This window comes from Sinocyclocheilus anshuiensis, unplaced genomic scaffold, assembly GCF_001515605.1.
Source record: "Sinocyclocheilus anshuiensis isolate Anshui unplaced genomic scaffold, SAMN03320099.WGS_v1.1 scaffold516, whole genome shotgun sequence".
In the NCBI taxonomy this organism is placed as follows: Eukaryota; Metazoa; Chordata; class Actinopteri; order Cypriniformes; family Cyprinidae; genus Sinocyclocheilus; species Sinocyclocheilus anshuiensis.
Window position 1 is genome coordinate 23,356 of NW_015554079.1, and position 15,729 is coordinate 39,084.

Sequence of the window (15,729 nt, forward strand, 5' to 3'; positions counted from 1 at the left end):
ACCTTAATATTTGGACACAAAAAGACTTAAATATTATTTAACTTGGAAAAAATACAGTTCACTGAACACTAAAATAGGTAAGTACACTACTGACCAAAAGTTAGAATAATTATATCAAAAGTTAGAATAATTAAGACTTAATGTCTCTGTTTACAGATACCTTCATTTGAAAATACAATAAACAATGATATTGTGATATTATTACGATTAAAAATTTCAGCGTTCCCATAGCATCAACATCATAAGACAATAGCTGTGTCCCAAATGACGCACTATACACTATGCACTTATACACTATGTACTTGTGCACTATGCACTCAATCATGTAGTGTATGAATTATAAATGGTTATTTTGTCATTCATAATCGGAGTATGGTAGCCCCTCACCCTTCGCTATGTAATTAAAGCTGTGACAGTTGATTGCATGAAGTGTCCAACATTCCACACTTCATTTTTTTGGTTATATAAGTGCATCATCCGGGTATTTAAAGTGCACTTTTTCTTTTTGGAATATTCAGTGTGAACGCACTACTTGCACTATTTATACTACAGACCGTCATAGAATAGTGCATATGTACGCAATTAGGGACGCACCTAATGTCTAATTGTGCCCTCTTTGATTACATATGTAAACTGACATGATTTCTGAAGAATCATGTTGAGTAATGGCTGTTGAAAATCCAGCTTTGACATAACATAAATTACATTTTAAACTATATTCATTCAAATAGAACAGATCATTTAAATTTTAAACAAAAAGTACTGTAATTAGTGGTGTAAAAAATGTAAAATATGTTTCAGTTTTCTAAAACATGACACACCCATATAAGGAAAAACACTGTTCACTATATGATGTAGGATTTGAAAGGTTTCATTGTGTCTCACACACAATGAAACCTTTCAAATCCTACATCATATAGTGAACAGTGTTTTTCCTTTTGTTAATTTATGTCAGTGCAGTTTTTATGATTTTATCATATTAATTTGATTGCTTTTATTTTATGTATTTATTTATTTTAATTTACCCAAAATAGTTTATGAACTAGATGTTTGAAACCAACATAGAGAAAATAAACAAATGAATGGATGCTTACGGATTTTTGGCAGCATGAATGGAATGGATCTCCCTTATAGTTTGCCCTGAATTTTTTTTAATGAAAATAGACTCAGCTCTGTTTGTTTCAGCATCCATTTGTGTGCCTTCACAGAAGTGTCTGGTCCAGGTTACATTCAGCCCAACACTGTCTGATGACGTCATCAACACAGAAGCTCTACACTGGAGAGAGGAATTTCATACTGACACCAGCAACTGCCAACATACAGAACCTGATGCCAAAGTAAGGAGCATCACGATGTCCAGTACAATCATGCCACTTCTTACACAACATACAGCATTAACAAGTGTTGAACAGTAACTTCCCTGCTATCTTCATTCTTTTATAGAGCAAAATAGAGGCCCCATTGCTTTTGGTAAAAGATCATGGCAGCAAAGTGATGCCTGCAAATGGCAGCCCCTTCCATTCCCCAAGCCCAGCAGATATTCAGGCAGGGTACGCAGGTCAAGCAGTCTGTGTTTTATGATATTGCCATAAGGGTCAGGGGACAGTTGAAAATATGATTATGTTTATATTGTTTCTTCACAGCTCTTTTGAATATTTGGCTGTAAAGGCTTCACTATTGCACTCTTTTACTGAGCGTCACGTTCGCTATGTCATATCCTGCTTCAACTCTTCATCAGACTTAGTGCTGGAAACATCAGAGGAGCCCAGATACAGGTGACGTGAGAATAAGATTTTGAGAGGGACTGATACATAAAGCATGTTTTTTCCTTCAAAACCTCTTCAGATGTTCAAAAATAAATTTAAGGTTCACAAAGTATTTTTTTATGCTGTAGTGCTGTAAAAAGTGTATCATTAGATTTTCAACCAAAATCTATGAATGCATAAAAGTGACCATTCATAAACAGAAAACTCAGTGAGATACATCTTCGATTTATCAATTAAAGAAGGTTATATAGCACCCATTGCCCCTGTGTAAAGCTGCCCATACACTCAACAACTCTCAAAGTCACTGGATTGCATCTATTGGGAATCAGGGACGTATCAATGCTTTTCTCAGATCATATATTTTACAATTCAGTGAGCACACTGTAGTTCTCTTTCTAAAGAAACTTTGACACCTTAACAGATGTAAGATGTTAGCCTTCCTAGTTCTTTGAATGGGGTTTGAAGCAGGGCTGTGCTCCCTGGAGCAGGATTATGCTCCTTTATGCTTATCTGTAAGGTTGAGCCTTGACAGATGGATGCTGTCACCCTACCCAATTCGTTGACTGGGATTTGAAGCAGGGTTTTGCTCCCTGGGCAGTTTTCCCTAGAGGTAGAAATAGACAGATGAAGTTGTATATATAGTTAATAAAATAGAACTATGCTCCTCTGTGTATGTCTGTAAGGTTGAGTTTGACAGATAAGGCTGTCACCCTCCCCAATTTGTCGACTGAGTGTTAAAATAGGGTTATGCTCCCTGGCAGGATCACACAGGTGAGATTTTTTTTGGTTTGTATTCACTCTCTGTCCACAAAGGCAAGGGGCATCAGGCCACAGATTTGTTTATTTGGGCCACCAAGGAGACGGCCTGTGCCATTGGCTGCTCTATGGCCATGAAGAGGCATCTCTAGTTAAATCTCTCTGGCATTAGGGAAAGGGACAAATCCTTCCTCCTGGCCTCTTTGGCAATGCAGTCAATTTTGTCACAAGTTTCAGCAGGCCAAAAAAACAAGCAGCAGTGTTCCAGAGGTTCATCCCTCGCCAAACCCAAGTCCTGGGGGCTGCTGCCAGAAAGCCCAAGCCATCTACAAGCTCCTCTTGAGCCCCCTCAGCGAAACTGGAGATCAGAGACAGGAGGGCCCTCATCCGTAAAAGAAACTCTGCTTAATAATTATGCACACCTGAATATAAGACATTTTTCACTTCCAGCCTTCAGGAATAATTATATATCAATTCTAAATGATTAAATACAAGATTAATAGATATGATCTTTCGCGCGCAGAATTGCGGCAGAAATGTAATTCCATAAGAGCTCACTGAACTCAAACTTGTTGTGCAGCACACATCAGACACTCTATCTGGAGTTGCGCTGCCCAGCCATCAAACCAGCATTACTGCTCATCTCTGACAGTGGACACAACACCATCCACTTTAATCAGGTGGCAGTAGGTAATAAACATTTGACTATCTACATAACTGTTGATGCTGTTTCTGCTTTTATCTTTCCAGTTCACTTGCAATTGTTTTATCCTTGTAGGTCAGAAAGTGTTAAAAAAATTGGTAATCCAGAACATTTCTTCAGAGACTGTAAAGGTATCTTTCTCAATCCTTTTACCAAGTACAGTAACATTGTCCTTCTCTACATAACCTTATCACCATTTTATCATATTATCATGTCCATTGATGCAGCAGCATATTTACAGTATATACTTCTAACAGCAGCATGCACATATAGTGGCTTGTATCGTTCATCTTCTTTCTCTCCAGCTTGTGGCTGCCATCTGCAGTCACTGAGCTTGCTGCTCAACATTTAAATAATTTGGGTCAATGTTTGCTGTAAGCAAGTCTTGCAGAAACCCTCTACCTCCCCTAGCTTCACCTGTCTTGATCTGCTACGGGTAATTTCATGTATATTACTGGCAGTAGCAAGTCTCTAAAATATGAAATCATATCAAAGTCACCATGATATGACCATTCCTTTATGGGAATTTTGCTGTGTTTATTATAAAATGCACATCATTATATATTTATTTATTTGTGCCTTTATAGTAATTAATCAAAAACATTAATGTGCCCCACGTTTTTTCTTATTAAAAAAGTCCATTTCACTCTCATATACTGTATGTCAAAATAGGACAGAAAAGATGGTCACAGTTTCCATTTCATGCTAAATTTAAGTAATTATCTGGTAGGTATTATGTAATTATATTAATTTTTTTATATGATAGGTATGTTCTAGATTCAAAGTTAAACTCTATCAACAACATTTGTGGCATGATGTTGATTATGAAAGAAAATAGTTTCAACTCATCTTTAGTTTTAAAAACAAAATCAATACATGGTCTAGGCAATAAACTTTATAATGCAGTGTCGAAAACAACTTTCACACAATACATGTAAGGATAAACCACTTAAAGCACTGTTGGCATGGAACAAACCCTACCCACAGGAATTATATCAGTAATATATTGACCTACAAAAACAATCCCATTTCAAAAATGATAATTCAAACAAATGTACAGCTAAAATACAAGCATCACATTTCTGCTGTTAACCTGTAGAATTTCATTTTCAGTGTATTCACTGTAAAAAAAAAAAAGTGTTTGAGAATTATCAGTTTTAACCTGACTTTTAGCTGACATCATCACTGCTGGATGTGACTGGGCCATTTTCTGTGCTGAATGCCATGCGTTTCATCGGTCCTGAAGATACACACATGATCCTGATCGCATTTACACCCTCTCTGGCCAAGAAGGTAAGCACTGCTGCCCCGCTTCACTGTTAGACAGTTACTGCCCCCCATACACAGATTATAGCAAAAAGTGTTTCATATTATTCTCAGCATCTAAATTTAAGGCTCTGCTACACCAGCTGATTATAAAGTAGAGATAAGTAAATGTAGATGCTGGATTAAGTCTTTAATTTTAGACAGTGTGCTAATAGTTACAGAGAAATAGATGTAAATATATTGATTAAACATGCTGTATTTAAAGGAATAGTTCACCCAAAAATGAAAATTTGCTGAATAGATTAATTTTTTTTCATCAGAACAGATTTGGAGATATTTAGCATTGCTCAACAATGGATCCTCTGCAGTGAATGGGTGCCATCAGAATGAGAGTCCAAATACATGATAAAAACATCACAATAATTCACACGACTCCAGTCCATCAATTAATGTTTTGTGAAGCAAAAAGTTGCACGTTTAGGTGAAAGATACATCATTGATGTTTCCTGGGTTCATCGGGTGTTTTGGGTCTTTCAACATGATATACCCTCACCCAGGTGACCCGGCCTAGGGGTGATCAAGCCCCGACCTGCGACCCAGCAGCATTTGGCCACGGATCACCCCTTTTTATCCACGGCCATCTTGAAGCTCTTTCTGCAGCCCCTGTTGCAAGTCTAATGGCTGCTCTCTTCTGGGACCCACTTAACCCCAGCGCAGTGAATGCTCTGTAGAGGGAGCGGCCAGCAAAGCCACTGTATCCAACCCCCACAGGGTAACCACAAGCTGTATGAAGAAGAGCTGCTGGAGCTTTGTCCTGCGGTGTTAGCTGCTCTGCTTCTTTCACAAACCGTATTTCCTTCCTAGCTCGGTGATGGTGTTTACTGTTTGCAATGGCCAAGGAGACTCTCTCCATTACTGCCTTTAGATCCTAGTCATGCCACCAGCGGTAGAGGCCATACCCTAGAGCATTTGGGCAGCAGCTCAGGATGTGCTCTAGTGACCCTTTTCCACTGCAGAGGGAGCAGGAAGGGTATCTACCTTGCCCCAGAGCTGGAGGTTCGCTGGTCTTGGTAAGACATCATAAACAACATGGATTGTTCTTTGCTTGCCAGATATCAGACCACGTGAGCCTCCGTTCCATTGCACCTTCCCATCTCATCCATGCCCTTTGTTGCCTCATGCCTGCCACCTTGCTTATGCAAATGTCCTCCACTGTCGCCCTAACTTCCTTCTGCACAAGGTATCTCCTTTCCTAGCCCCGTGCTTGGCTGTAGTTTGGCATTGGGAAACTACCAAGCCCTGCTCTTCCACAAGCCACTGCCCCCACCATGGCCTTGTGCCTTAACCTAGACCATGAACTCCTCTGTGATGCTGCTGAAAGAGAGCTGCAGGGTGTTATTTTTCCCATATGGAGCTGTGGTACTCAAGCTACGAGGTAGACCGAGCCATCTATGGAGATAGCTGCTAACTTTCCTCTCCATTAGCGCTTCTGATGTAATCAGCACTTCATATACCAGCAGAGGCCATAGAATCCGTGGAAGGATGCCATGCTGGTATATCCAGCACTTGAACTTTCCAAGCAGACCAGATTTATCAACCTTGTTGAGACATGTCTCAAGCTCACTGATAGATGACTGGATAGCAACTGTATCTCAGAGGCTGTGGTCAAAGAGCTTTCCGAGATTCTTCACTGGCTTCTCACTAATGAATGGAATTGGGGTGCCCTCCAGCATAAAGCGGAGCTTGTCTGTGACTTTGCCTTTCTTCAGGACAAGTGTTCTGGATTTGGCAGGCTTGAAGCTCATTCTTGTCCACTTGATGAGCCTCTCCAGTCCTTGAAGTATCCATCTGCTGCCCGGAACAGAAGATGTTGGAATTGTGAGGTCATCCATGTAAGCTCTTATCGGTGGTTGGCACACCGCAGACTTTAACAGTGGGCCTCTGCACTCCACCTCAACAGCTTTGGCAACCATGTTCATAGTCAGTGCAAAAAGGATTACTGAAATTGTGCATCCAGTAATAATACCCTTCTCCAGGTGATGCCAACTTGATGTTACAGACCAAGAAGTGACTCTCAACCTGAAGTTGTTATAGTAGTCCAGGGGTGCGTTTCCCAAAAGCATCGTTAGCCAACTATGGTCACAAGTTCCGTCGTTACCAACTTAGTTCAATGATTCGGTGTTTCCCGAAACCATAGTTCAAACGAACATTCGCAAACAGCGTCGCAAACTTACGTGGTAGGAACTACAGCTCTCGACCTGTGGTTAGAAGCAGAGTTTCTTGTTAGAAAGACATATGGACTTAAATAAATGATGTTCTTGGGCACAATAAGCAAGCTAACATGCAGTACAATCTATATCTTCCATTCAATTGAAATATATATACATTTTAATCGATACATTTTAGCGTGTCCTCAATAAGTGCCGTTTTTGAAGAGTGCTGCATAAATGCCTAAGGGAACCCCAGAGTATGACGTAAGAGGTTTCCCGCGATGAATCAAACATAAAATAAAGCAAAATGACAGGGAACAAAACATAGTAAATTAGTCGTCAGGTGCCATGTTGAACACAGCAGCCTCTCAGAGATCTCGAATCAATTAATTAGCAGAAGTTATTACTCCACCACATGCGTCTGACGTCATTAACAACAGCCCTAAATTGTTGGAACTAATGTGGTTCAAACAACGGAGATGCGACTGTGTCCAGGAAACAGTCGTGACTGGCTAGTTAGTTTCCACAACAATACATTGTACTATGGTGGTTAATCAGTGAGTTACGGCGTTGTACGGGAAACACACCCCAGGACGAGGTTCGTGATCTTACTGAGGATATGGCGCTGATTCAGTCTCTACCAACTTATGTGGTATGGACTCACATACATTGACCAAGTCAAGCCACAGCACAACCAGTCCCTCCTTTCTGCACTGATTTATCAATGTAATTATTCTTGGAAATGTGATTGTGAATAGATCAACCAGAAAACTTTCCACTCCCATCAGTGCATTTTTGGAATTGCGCTTTCGTGCTAATTTGCCTTGTTTAGTAAACAGGCTACAAACCATTGCAGTCAGTGTAATGAATGTTATGACCATCTTGTCTGAACAAGGAGAGAAATATGCATACAGTAGATAAAGCATCATTTATGAGTAAAAACAGTTCTAAACAAACATCTTAGTTGTTTTTGATGAGAGAGGACTACAGGGGATGGACTTTTCACTGAAGGAGGTGTTATTATGGATTATGTACTTGTATTTATGCCAGAAACGATGGTTTGAAGTTAATTGTCTTTATAATCGATTTGCTTCTTACAAACACACAGCTTTTTGCTTCAAAATACTTTAATTGATGGACTAGAGTCATGGGGAATCACTTGGGAATTACTGTGTTGTTTTAATAAGCTGTTTGGACTCTCATTCTGACTGCACCCATTCAGTGCAGAGGATCCATAGTGAACAAGTGATTTAATGACAAATTTCAGCAAATTTGTTTTAATGAAGAAACAAACTCATCTACATCTTGGATAGCCTGAGAGTGAGTACATTTTAATTTTACACAAACTATTCCTTTAAATATATATGATTGGCTGAATCTTACAAAATCTACAAGAAGAATTGCTTAAATGCCTATTTTACCCCAAATTGTTACTTTACTCAACAACAGTGTTCTAAAAACTGAAAAGTTTATTCTTTGCATTTTTGAAAAGTTTCACGTATAGACATCAGTGTTGTTAAAACAAAACCCATTCACATGAATCCGCGACAATGACTAAAAATGCTGTTTTAGGCAAGTAGTTCGCTATGTCACTTTGTAAAGAAATGCTACACTTCTGCGCACATACCTATAGACCGAATACGTAAGTACATGATATCACTGTTTTCTCAAATTTGCATTTTCAGGCCCCCAAAACACCGTTGTGTAAATTTAGTTGAAAACAGTGTTGTGTAAAATGCCCCCTAAATATCTTTTTCCCCCTTAAAATTCTTATCATCATTAGGCAAAAACATCTCTATTTACCCGTTATTCTCATTATTGTAATACAAACCATCTTTATTTGGGTTGACATATGACCCAGGCATTTTCTGAACAGTTTTTGTGAGATTCAGTAGAACACTACAACAACACACCAAGATCTGTATTTCCCCAAAACTGTCACGGAGCTGATGCTAATATTCATATTATAAAATAATTTTTTGTTTTGTCAGTACTATGAAACACTGGAGGTGAGCTGCAGTCAGATGTCGCTGGAGCTCGCATTGTGTGGTGAAGCTGTAAATCCCAATATCACCTGCTCAAATGAAGGACACATTAACTTTGACTATGTTCCTGTAAATGAGAGTGCCTCACAAGTGTTCAGGGTATTGAATCTACATTGCCATGTCTTTGTGCACAAATGTCACATTCAAAACATTGACTGAGGAATTAGCAGATGCCTTCACTTTTGACAGACAATGCATTATGTACAAAAACACAGTTATCAAATTATACATTCTCAGAAAATATTTGCAAAAATGGTACCTTTAAGGTTACAACAGCTTGTCATTGTACTATTAAAAAGGACATTTTTGTACCTTACCCCTAAAAGGTTAATAGTAGTACCCTAAGGTACATACAGTATCTCTAAGGTATAAATATGCTACTTTTAGGGGTAGATAAAGTACAAAGTTTAATGGAAACTGCCCGCTGTTGTACTGCTAAAGGTACAGTTTTCACATTTTTTCTGACAGCGTAAAATGAGCCATGATAGGATAAATAGTGTCAAATTCATACTGCAGTTCAACACTAGAGGTCACTGTCACCGTAGTATAATTCTGTTGACTGTGATTCTGTGCAGTTTTACAAGTTATTTCTTGTTTATTGTAATGGGTTCCTTGTTTATATTCTTCCCTTAAGTATATATTACTGGTTGAGGAGTGATTAAGGGATTTGGCCTGTAAAATATCCAGTCACTATTGTGGCCTTGACCAAACCCTAGTACTGTATGTAGTGTAAGTCACTCTAAACACAAGCATCTGCTAAATGAATGCATTAAAGTGATCAAAAATGACAGTGAAGATATATTTATAATGGTACAAAAAGTTTTTATTCTAAATAAATGCTGTTCTTCAAACAAGACATGCTTCGTAAAGTAGCACCGAAATGGTGTAATTATAACATGAAAGATTACTGGTGCATCAAATCAGCATATTGGAATGTTTTCTGAAGGACCATGTGACACCTGAAGAATGGAGTGACGGCACTGCAGAAATTAATGCAGCTTTGGTGGCCATAATGTTCTTTCGAAAACATTCATGTACTGAACTTTGGAGCAGTAGTGTATTTGCAAGATATGGATTGTATACATGAATTTGGTAACAAACTGATGGATTCTCTCTCGGGTGTATTTAGCTGCAGAACATGTCCTCACTGGATGTGCAGTTCAGTGTGCTGTTAGAAGGCCACTGTCTTACAGAACGGAACGACCGGATACAGTCGGTCATGGACTCCACAGTACATGTGGGTAAGTTACAGGCACACACACTGAGGTCTCCTCTCCTGTGGAATACAAGCATGTGACTGCAGATTTTGAACCTGAGAAACATTCACCCAAAAAATGTAAATTCTGTCATCTTTTAATCAGCCCTTTTACCTTTGTGCAACACAGAATGAAATGTTTAGCAGAATGTTGACACTGCTCTTCTCCATTTAATTAAAGCAAATGATTAGGTCTGTAAAAAAAGGACTCATGCCCTGTATTACAGTGCTTCCCAACCATGTTCCTGGTTTCTTGTGTGGTTGGGAACCACTGCTTTAATACATGTCTTCTGAAGTCATATAATACTTTTGTGTGAGGAACTAACTTTGTAAGATTTTCTTTGCTGACAAACCTTTCCCTCAGCCATAGCAGAGGATAATTCGTACTGGTGCCTATTCAGACTGGAACAACATGAGGCTCAATGCCTAAATGATGAACTCCTAGCAACCTTAACATGACCAGAACATGCTTATTTACTGGCATATACATGACCTTTCTGCCTAAATGTATGAAATCATCAATTAATATCATCATCCACCCACCCTCTCAGGTCCTCAGAACTACAGTGGGATGAGTGTGTTCCACGTGTCACCGTCAGGAGGAGCTATTACTTCTGCAGGAGCGCTTGACATCACTGTGACCTTCCATCCCGATCATGAGAGTCTCCGTTACAGAGATGTTCTCACAGTGCAACTCATGAACAAAGTTAGACACGTTCATCGACACATGAGGCTACTGATTGTATAATATTGACCCTCTAACACTAGAACTCTCTATTCTATTTCTACTTTATCTACTTGTTTTCTATTTATTTATTTAAAAAAAGAACTTGACCCTTTAACACCTGCTCTATCTATTCTATCTCTTTTATCTACTTTTTATTCTGTTTATTTATTATTAAAAAAAAAAAAAAAAAAAGAAAAGAAAAAAAACTTGTTACATGTACTGCATTAGATTAACCGGGACTTGTCACAATACTTATATATTGCTGCTGTTTTGTTGTTTTGATAGCTACTTTTACACTCATTTGTAAGACACTTTGAAAAAAGTGCATGCTAAGTGATTAAATGTAAATATATAGATTAAAATAATTAAAATAAACAGCAAAAAATGTTACTAAATATGTTACTAAATAACAACATGTCTCACTGGGCAAAATTGCATGCACATTTGGCTAGTGGTGGGTATTCATTTCCCCACCTGTTAACAATATAATTATGAAATATGATTCTTAGACTATGTCTACATTAATCTGGATACATTTGAAAACAGTGTTTTCATTTCAAAAAGCTCTCTCTTACTGCTTATGCGTAAAACGTAATACGCATACGTCAGAGAGACCAGACGTAATAAAATTCTTCTGTCACGATCAACACTTACTGCCCTAGTAAAAAGTAATATATTTAAAAAACATTATACAGTGGTGTGAAAAAGTGTTGGCCCCCTTCCTGATTTCTTATTTTTTTGCATGTTTGTCATTAATATATTTTCATACTAAGTATAGTTAAAATCTATTAATATATTTACTGACATATTGCTCGAGACTTACTGATATAAAAATTATAATTAACTTTATTTGGAGTACTACTTGTGCACAATGCACATTTCTTAATATTAAGTCTAAAATGTGTTTTAATATCACTATTGATGAGGATTGTGTGATCTTTGAATAATAAAGGTCTTTAAATGCAAGATATTTAAAAAGTACCTGAAGTATACCTGCAATAGCTCCACTTTAGCACAATCAAATATACTTCAGTATATCTTTAGTTGGACTTCAGCACTACTTCCGCACAATTAAATAGCATTAGGTACAAAATTAGTTGTTCCCATTTAGCAGACTTTAAGTATACCAGTTTAGTATGCTAAAAGTACAATTACAGGGTAATTCTTTTTTTTTTGTAAAATTTTTTACAATTACAGGGTATTTTTTTAAGTACATAAATATGTAGATGTATTTTTAATATACTTAGCATGAAATGAATGTATTTCAAATAGATTTTAGTATATGTATTTTTCACTAGGGTGGTGCGTTCACTCAATCATCATTTCATGTGTGATCTAAAACACTGTTTTGCCCCAGGACAGCAATTCCAAGTAAATTTCCTGTCATCTTTGCAGGAATGTGATATGAAGATTATACAAAGTAACATATCTCTAGCAACACCGTGGAAGTGATTAGCACATAAACAGATCTATCAGTGTAATATGCTTTACATGACTTAACATGCTTCATCGTTTTCAAACACCTTCATGTTCACATTCCTCACCATAACACAAAAACAGCATTTTCAAATTCATCCACTTCAAAAAGTTTTCACAGGACCAAACATTGCCTCAGTGTGGACGAACGGCAAAAATGTAGAGAAAAATCCTTTTTCAAATGTATCTAGATTAGTGTACACATAGCTTTAAAGTCTGTTCAATTACATAGCATGCTTCATACACAGCAGTTGTGATGTTTTGGCAATGTTTTGGCAGCATAAATGAGTTTTTTTGTTTGTGAATGTACCAATAGCAAACGGTGTGTGCGCTGGAGCTCCGGGGTTCTTCATGTCGACACAATATGTTTGTCTGTGGTGGGGATCCAGTAGACGTCTGTTCTGAATCACTCATCCCATCTCATATATACACATCAGGACTCATGAAACATGAAGGTACTCCTTTTTTTTAAGCATAGTCATGCTAAGGTTCAATTTTCTTCTGCAACCCATCAAACTACATTTAATATGTTTAACTTCTAAAACCATAAGGTGATGTGTGTACTTCCAAGTGTTATGCTTGGTGTCATGTTGTCAGACGTCTGAATAATGGCACAAAGTCTGGTTCACATTGCAACTTATTTTAGCTCACTTAGGACATTTTTTTTATTTTTGTGTACTGTCTGGGTCAAGTTGATCTGAAATGATCGATAACACAATAATAATGATTGCGAGAGTGATTATAAACCTGCGCATGCTGTTCATATGTACTACTAATTTCTGCACCACTAGGCAGCACTCTTTTTAAAGAGATTTCTTAAACACCCATGCCTTTTGCCCTTGGTTAGACATTCAGGTAGTCCTGCCCAAACTCACAGCACTTGTTGAACTAGAATTTTAACAGAGCAATGTATTATTATTTTATATATGTATTTTTATTTTATTTATTTATTTATTGAGCTGATTGTTATGCTTGATTTCAGTGTCTTTGTCATTCTGTCACAAACTTGCACATATGTAGATAGCAAGCGTTTGCTACTGACACTCAGGAGTGAATATCAAGAGGGCAGAGCAATCGTAGCCACACGCAGACTTCACGTCGGATGTGTCTACAGCACAAAACCAACCACAAAAAAAGTAAGTAAACCGTTCAGCACAGTATCATCTGAAGCCATGTTTCAGTTTAATTTGAACCGGTTCATGCTGAGATGATTGAAAACAGATCAAGAGTTTGATCCCCTCTTCTGCACTCTGTTATCAGACGGTTGAGTTTACCTGGGAGAATATCTCACCTGTTGAGCAGCAGGGCTTCAAAGTGGCACCAATGCAAGGAAGTGTGGATGCAGGACATAGATGTCCCATCACCATCTCCTGGATGCCACCTAGTGGTCTCGCTGTGAGTACTGAAATCTTAGTTTAAACGGTTAGTTCACCCCAAAAATGTGAATTCTGTCATAAATTACTCACCCTCATGTCGTTTCAAACCCGTAAGACCTTTGTTCATCTTCGGAACACAAATTAAGATATTTTTGATGAAATGTGAGAGCTCTCAGACCCTCCCATAGACAGTAATACAACTGTAATGTTCCCAGCAAGGTTATTTTCGTAAACTAAAACTAAGACGAAAACGATTGGTCAAAAAACATTATCGTAAACTGAAATAAAATAAAAACATCAAAATAAATGAAAAACTAAAACGAAACTAAACTAACAACAGTTATTGCAAAACTAACTGAAATAAAATAATAATTATCAAAAATAAATAATCGTTTTCTTAATCATTATGTTCTCACCCTGTGGTGGAAAAATATATGAGCTGTGTGTCGTTACGCTGCAAATCGAACATTAAGGCATTATTATTGAATTTCATAAGTTCCACTTATGATTTATGCGCGTTTGTTTGCGGGAGAGTGAGCAAGACACGACAGTTATGGTATCATGATTATGGTTAAATAAAATGAAAGACATAATATAAAGAAATTAGCTACATTTATTTTCAAATTAAAAATCACAACATGTATCATTCAGTGCGTTTTAAATATGATGTAAGCGCAACTTGTGTAGATTTAAAAAGGCATGACTGCTTCATTTTGACGTGTATTTGTATACTTTTACCATCTAATCAATCTCAGCATGATTTAGTCCCTAGACATTTGCATCACTAAGGTTAAATTAGCCTAAGCCTTTCTTGGCCTGTGCTCTGGAAGTGATCTGTTAATTCTGCTAAACTTTAATCAGCCTAATAAAACTAAAACTGAAACTAAACTATATAAAAACTAAATAGAAACGTGTTCACAAAATGAAAACTAAACTAAAACTAACAAAATTATTAATGAAACTAATAAAAACGAAACTAAATTTTATTGCAAATTTGAAAACTATATTAAAATAAAACGAATTTAAAAATGCGAAACTATAATAACCTTGGTTCCCAGGTCCAGAAACGTAGCAAGGACATCGGTAAAATAATCCATGTGACATCAGTGGCTCAACTACAGTTTTGCAAAGCTACGAGAATACTTTTTGAGCACAAATAAAACAAAAATAACAACTTTATTCAACGATTCTTCCCCCCTTAGTTACGTCTTCTGCCATTTTGGAGAATACTGCAACGCATACGCATGCTTTACCCTCAGCGTAAAAAACGTTTATTACGGTACACCCATGAGGCATGTTGCCTCTTTTATACATCTTCTTTTGTGTAATGGCGATTTATATTTGCATATCACCACCTACTGGGCAGTTGTACAATCATGTTTTAATCTTATCCTGTTTTTCTCTTTCTCTGTTATTTGTGCCATACTTGAACTTTCTGAAGAACTGTTCACTTTTTTATTACTGTGAAGACTGATGTTGTTTCAATTGATTAATTAATCAAGAGTAATCTGGTAATAAAATTAGTTTTATTCACAGAACTGAAAATGTATTGTGTGTTCCAATAATCCTGGTGTAGTTTGTAAGTTTCACCTCACCTTATTCACACTCAGTTTTGTCTTCCAGCCAAACTCAGTGGTGCAAGCGTGTGCTCTGCTGACCGTCAGAGGAGATGAGACTGACGTTTACCGAGTCACTCTGATGGCCCATACAGATAAAAATACAGCTACATAGAATTCCATTCAAAATGTGTGCCATGATTTATTATTATATAATTCAATGTCACTGAATCCTGATATTTGTTTAAATCTAGTTGTAGAAGACATCCTTTTGATCACTATTGATTTTGTATAAGTTTGTGGCCTTTTTATGCTCTGTATTAGAGGTATATGTCATTTCTGAATTGCTTTCTCTGTAATGTGCTGTCAGTACACTGTGCAACAATAAATAGCAACGATGTACAAACCATTTACAAGGATGAACTTATTTTATATATATATATATTCCAAACATTCATTTTGCCATTAATTGTAATAATCCAGTGAGATTTTTGTTTGCCAGTGCTCCACACAGAGATCTGATCTGATCATCGTCCAGTCTGTCTGAAATGACATGAAGAAACAGAACAAACTGAGACAGACTAAATCCAGAA

The 15,729-nt window shown here is 37.3% G+C and overlaps 1 protein-coding gene across 1 annotated transcript in view; it reads left to right on the forward strand.

Annotated features, from left to right (window-relative positions):
* The window catches only part of LOC107669023 (cilia- and flagella-associated protein 74-like), a gene marked incomplete at its 5' end in the record, with an annotated part of 36,790 nt that extends 21,363 nt beyond the window's left edge, over positions 1-15,427 (forward strand). Inside the window, 13 exons of the mRNA XM_016461114.1 lie at positions 1,209-1,337; positions 1,444-1,550; positions 1,644-1,775; positions 3,103-3,212; positions 3,301-3,356; positions 4,399-4,518; positions 8,693-8,845; positions 9,876-9,987; positions 10,553-10,707; positions 12,521-12,659; positions 13,225-13,340; positions 13,465-13,599; positions 15,204-15,427. Of these exons, the coding sequence (XP_016316600.1) occupies positions 1,209-1,337; positions 1,444-1,550; positions 1,644-1,775; positions 3,103-3,212; positions 3,301-3,356; positions 4,399-4,518; positions 8,693-8,845; positions 9,876-9,987; positions 10,553-10,707; positions 12,521-12,659; positions 13,225-13,340; positions 13,465-13,599; positions 15,204-15,311 (1,572 nt within the window). The remainder of the gene's footprint in view (positions 1-1,208; positions 1,338-1,443; positions 1,551-1,643; positions 1,776-3,102; positions 3,213-3,300; positions 3,357-4,398; positions 4,519-8,692; positions 8,846-9,875; positions 9,988-10,552; positions 10,708-12,520; positions 12,660-13,224; positions 13,341-13,464; positions 13,600-15,203) is intronic.
* Between the last annotated feature and the right edge of the window lie 302 nt (positions 15,428-15,729).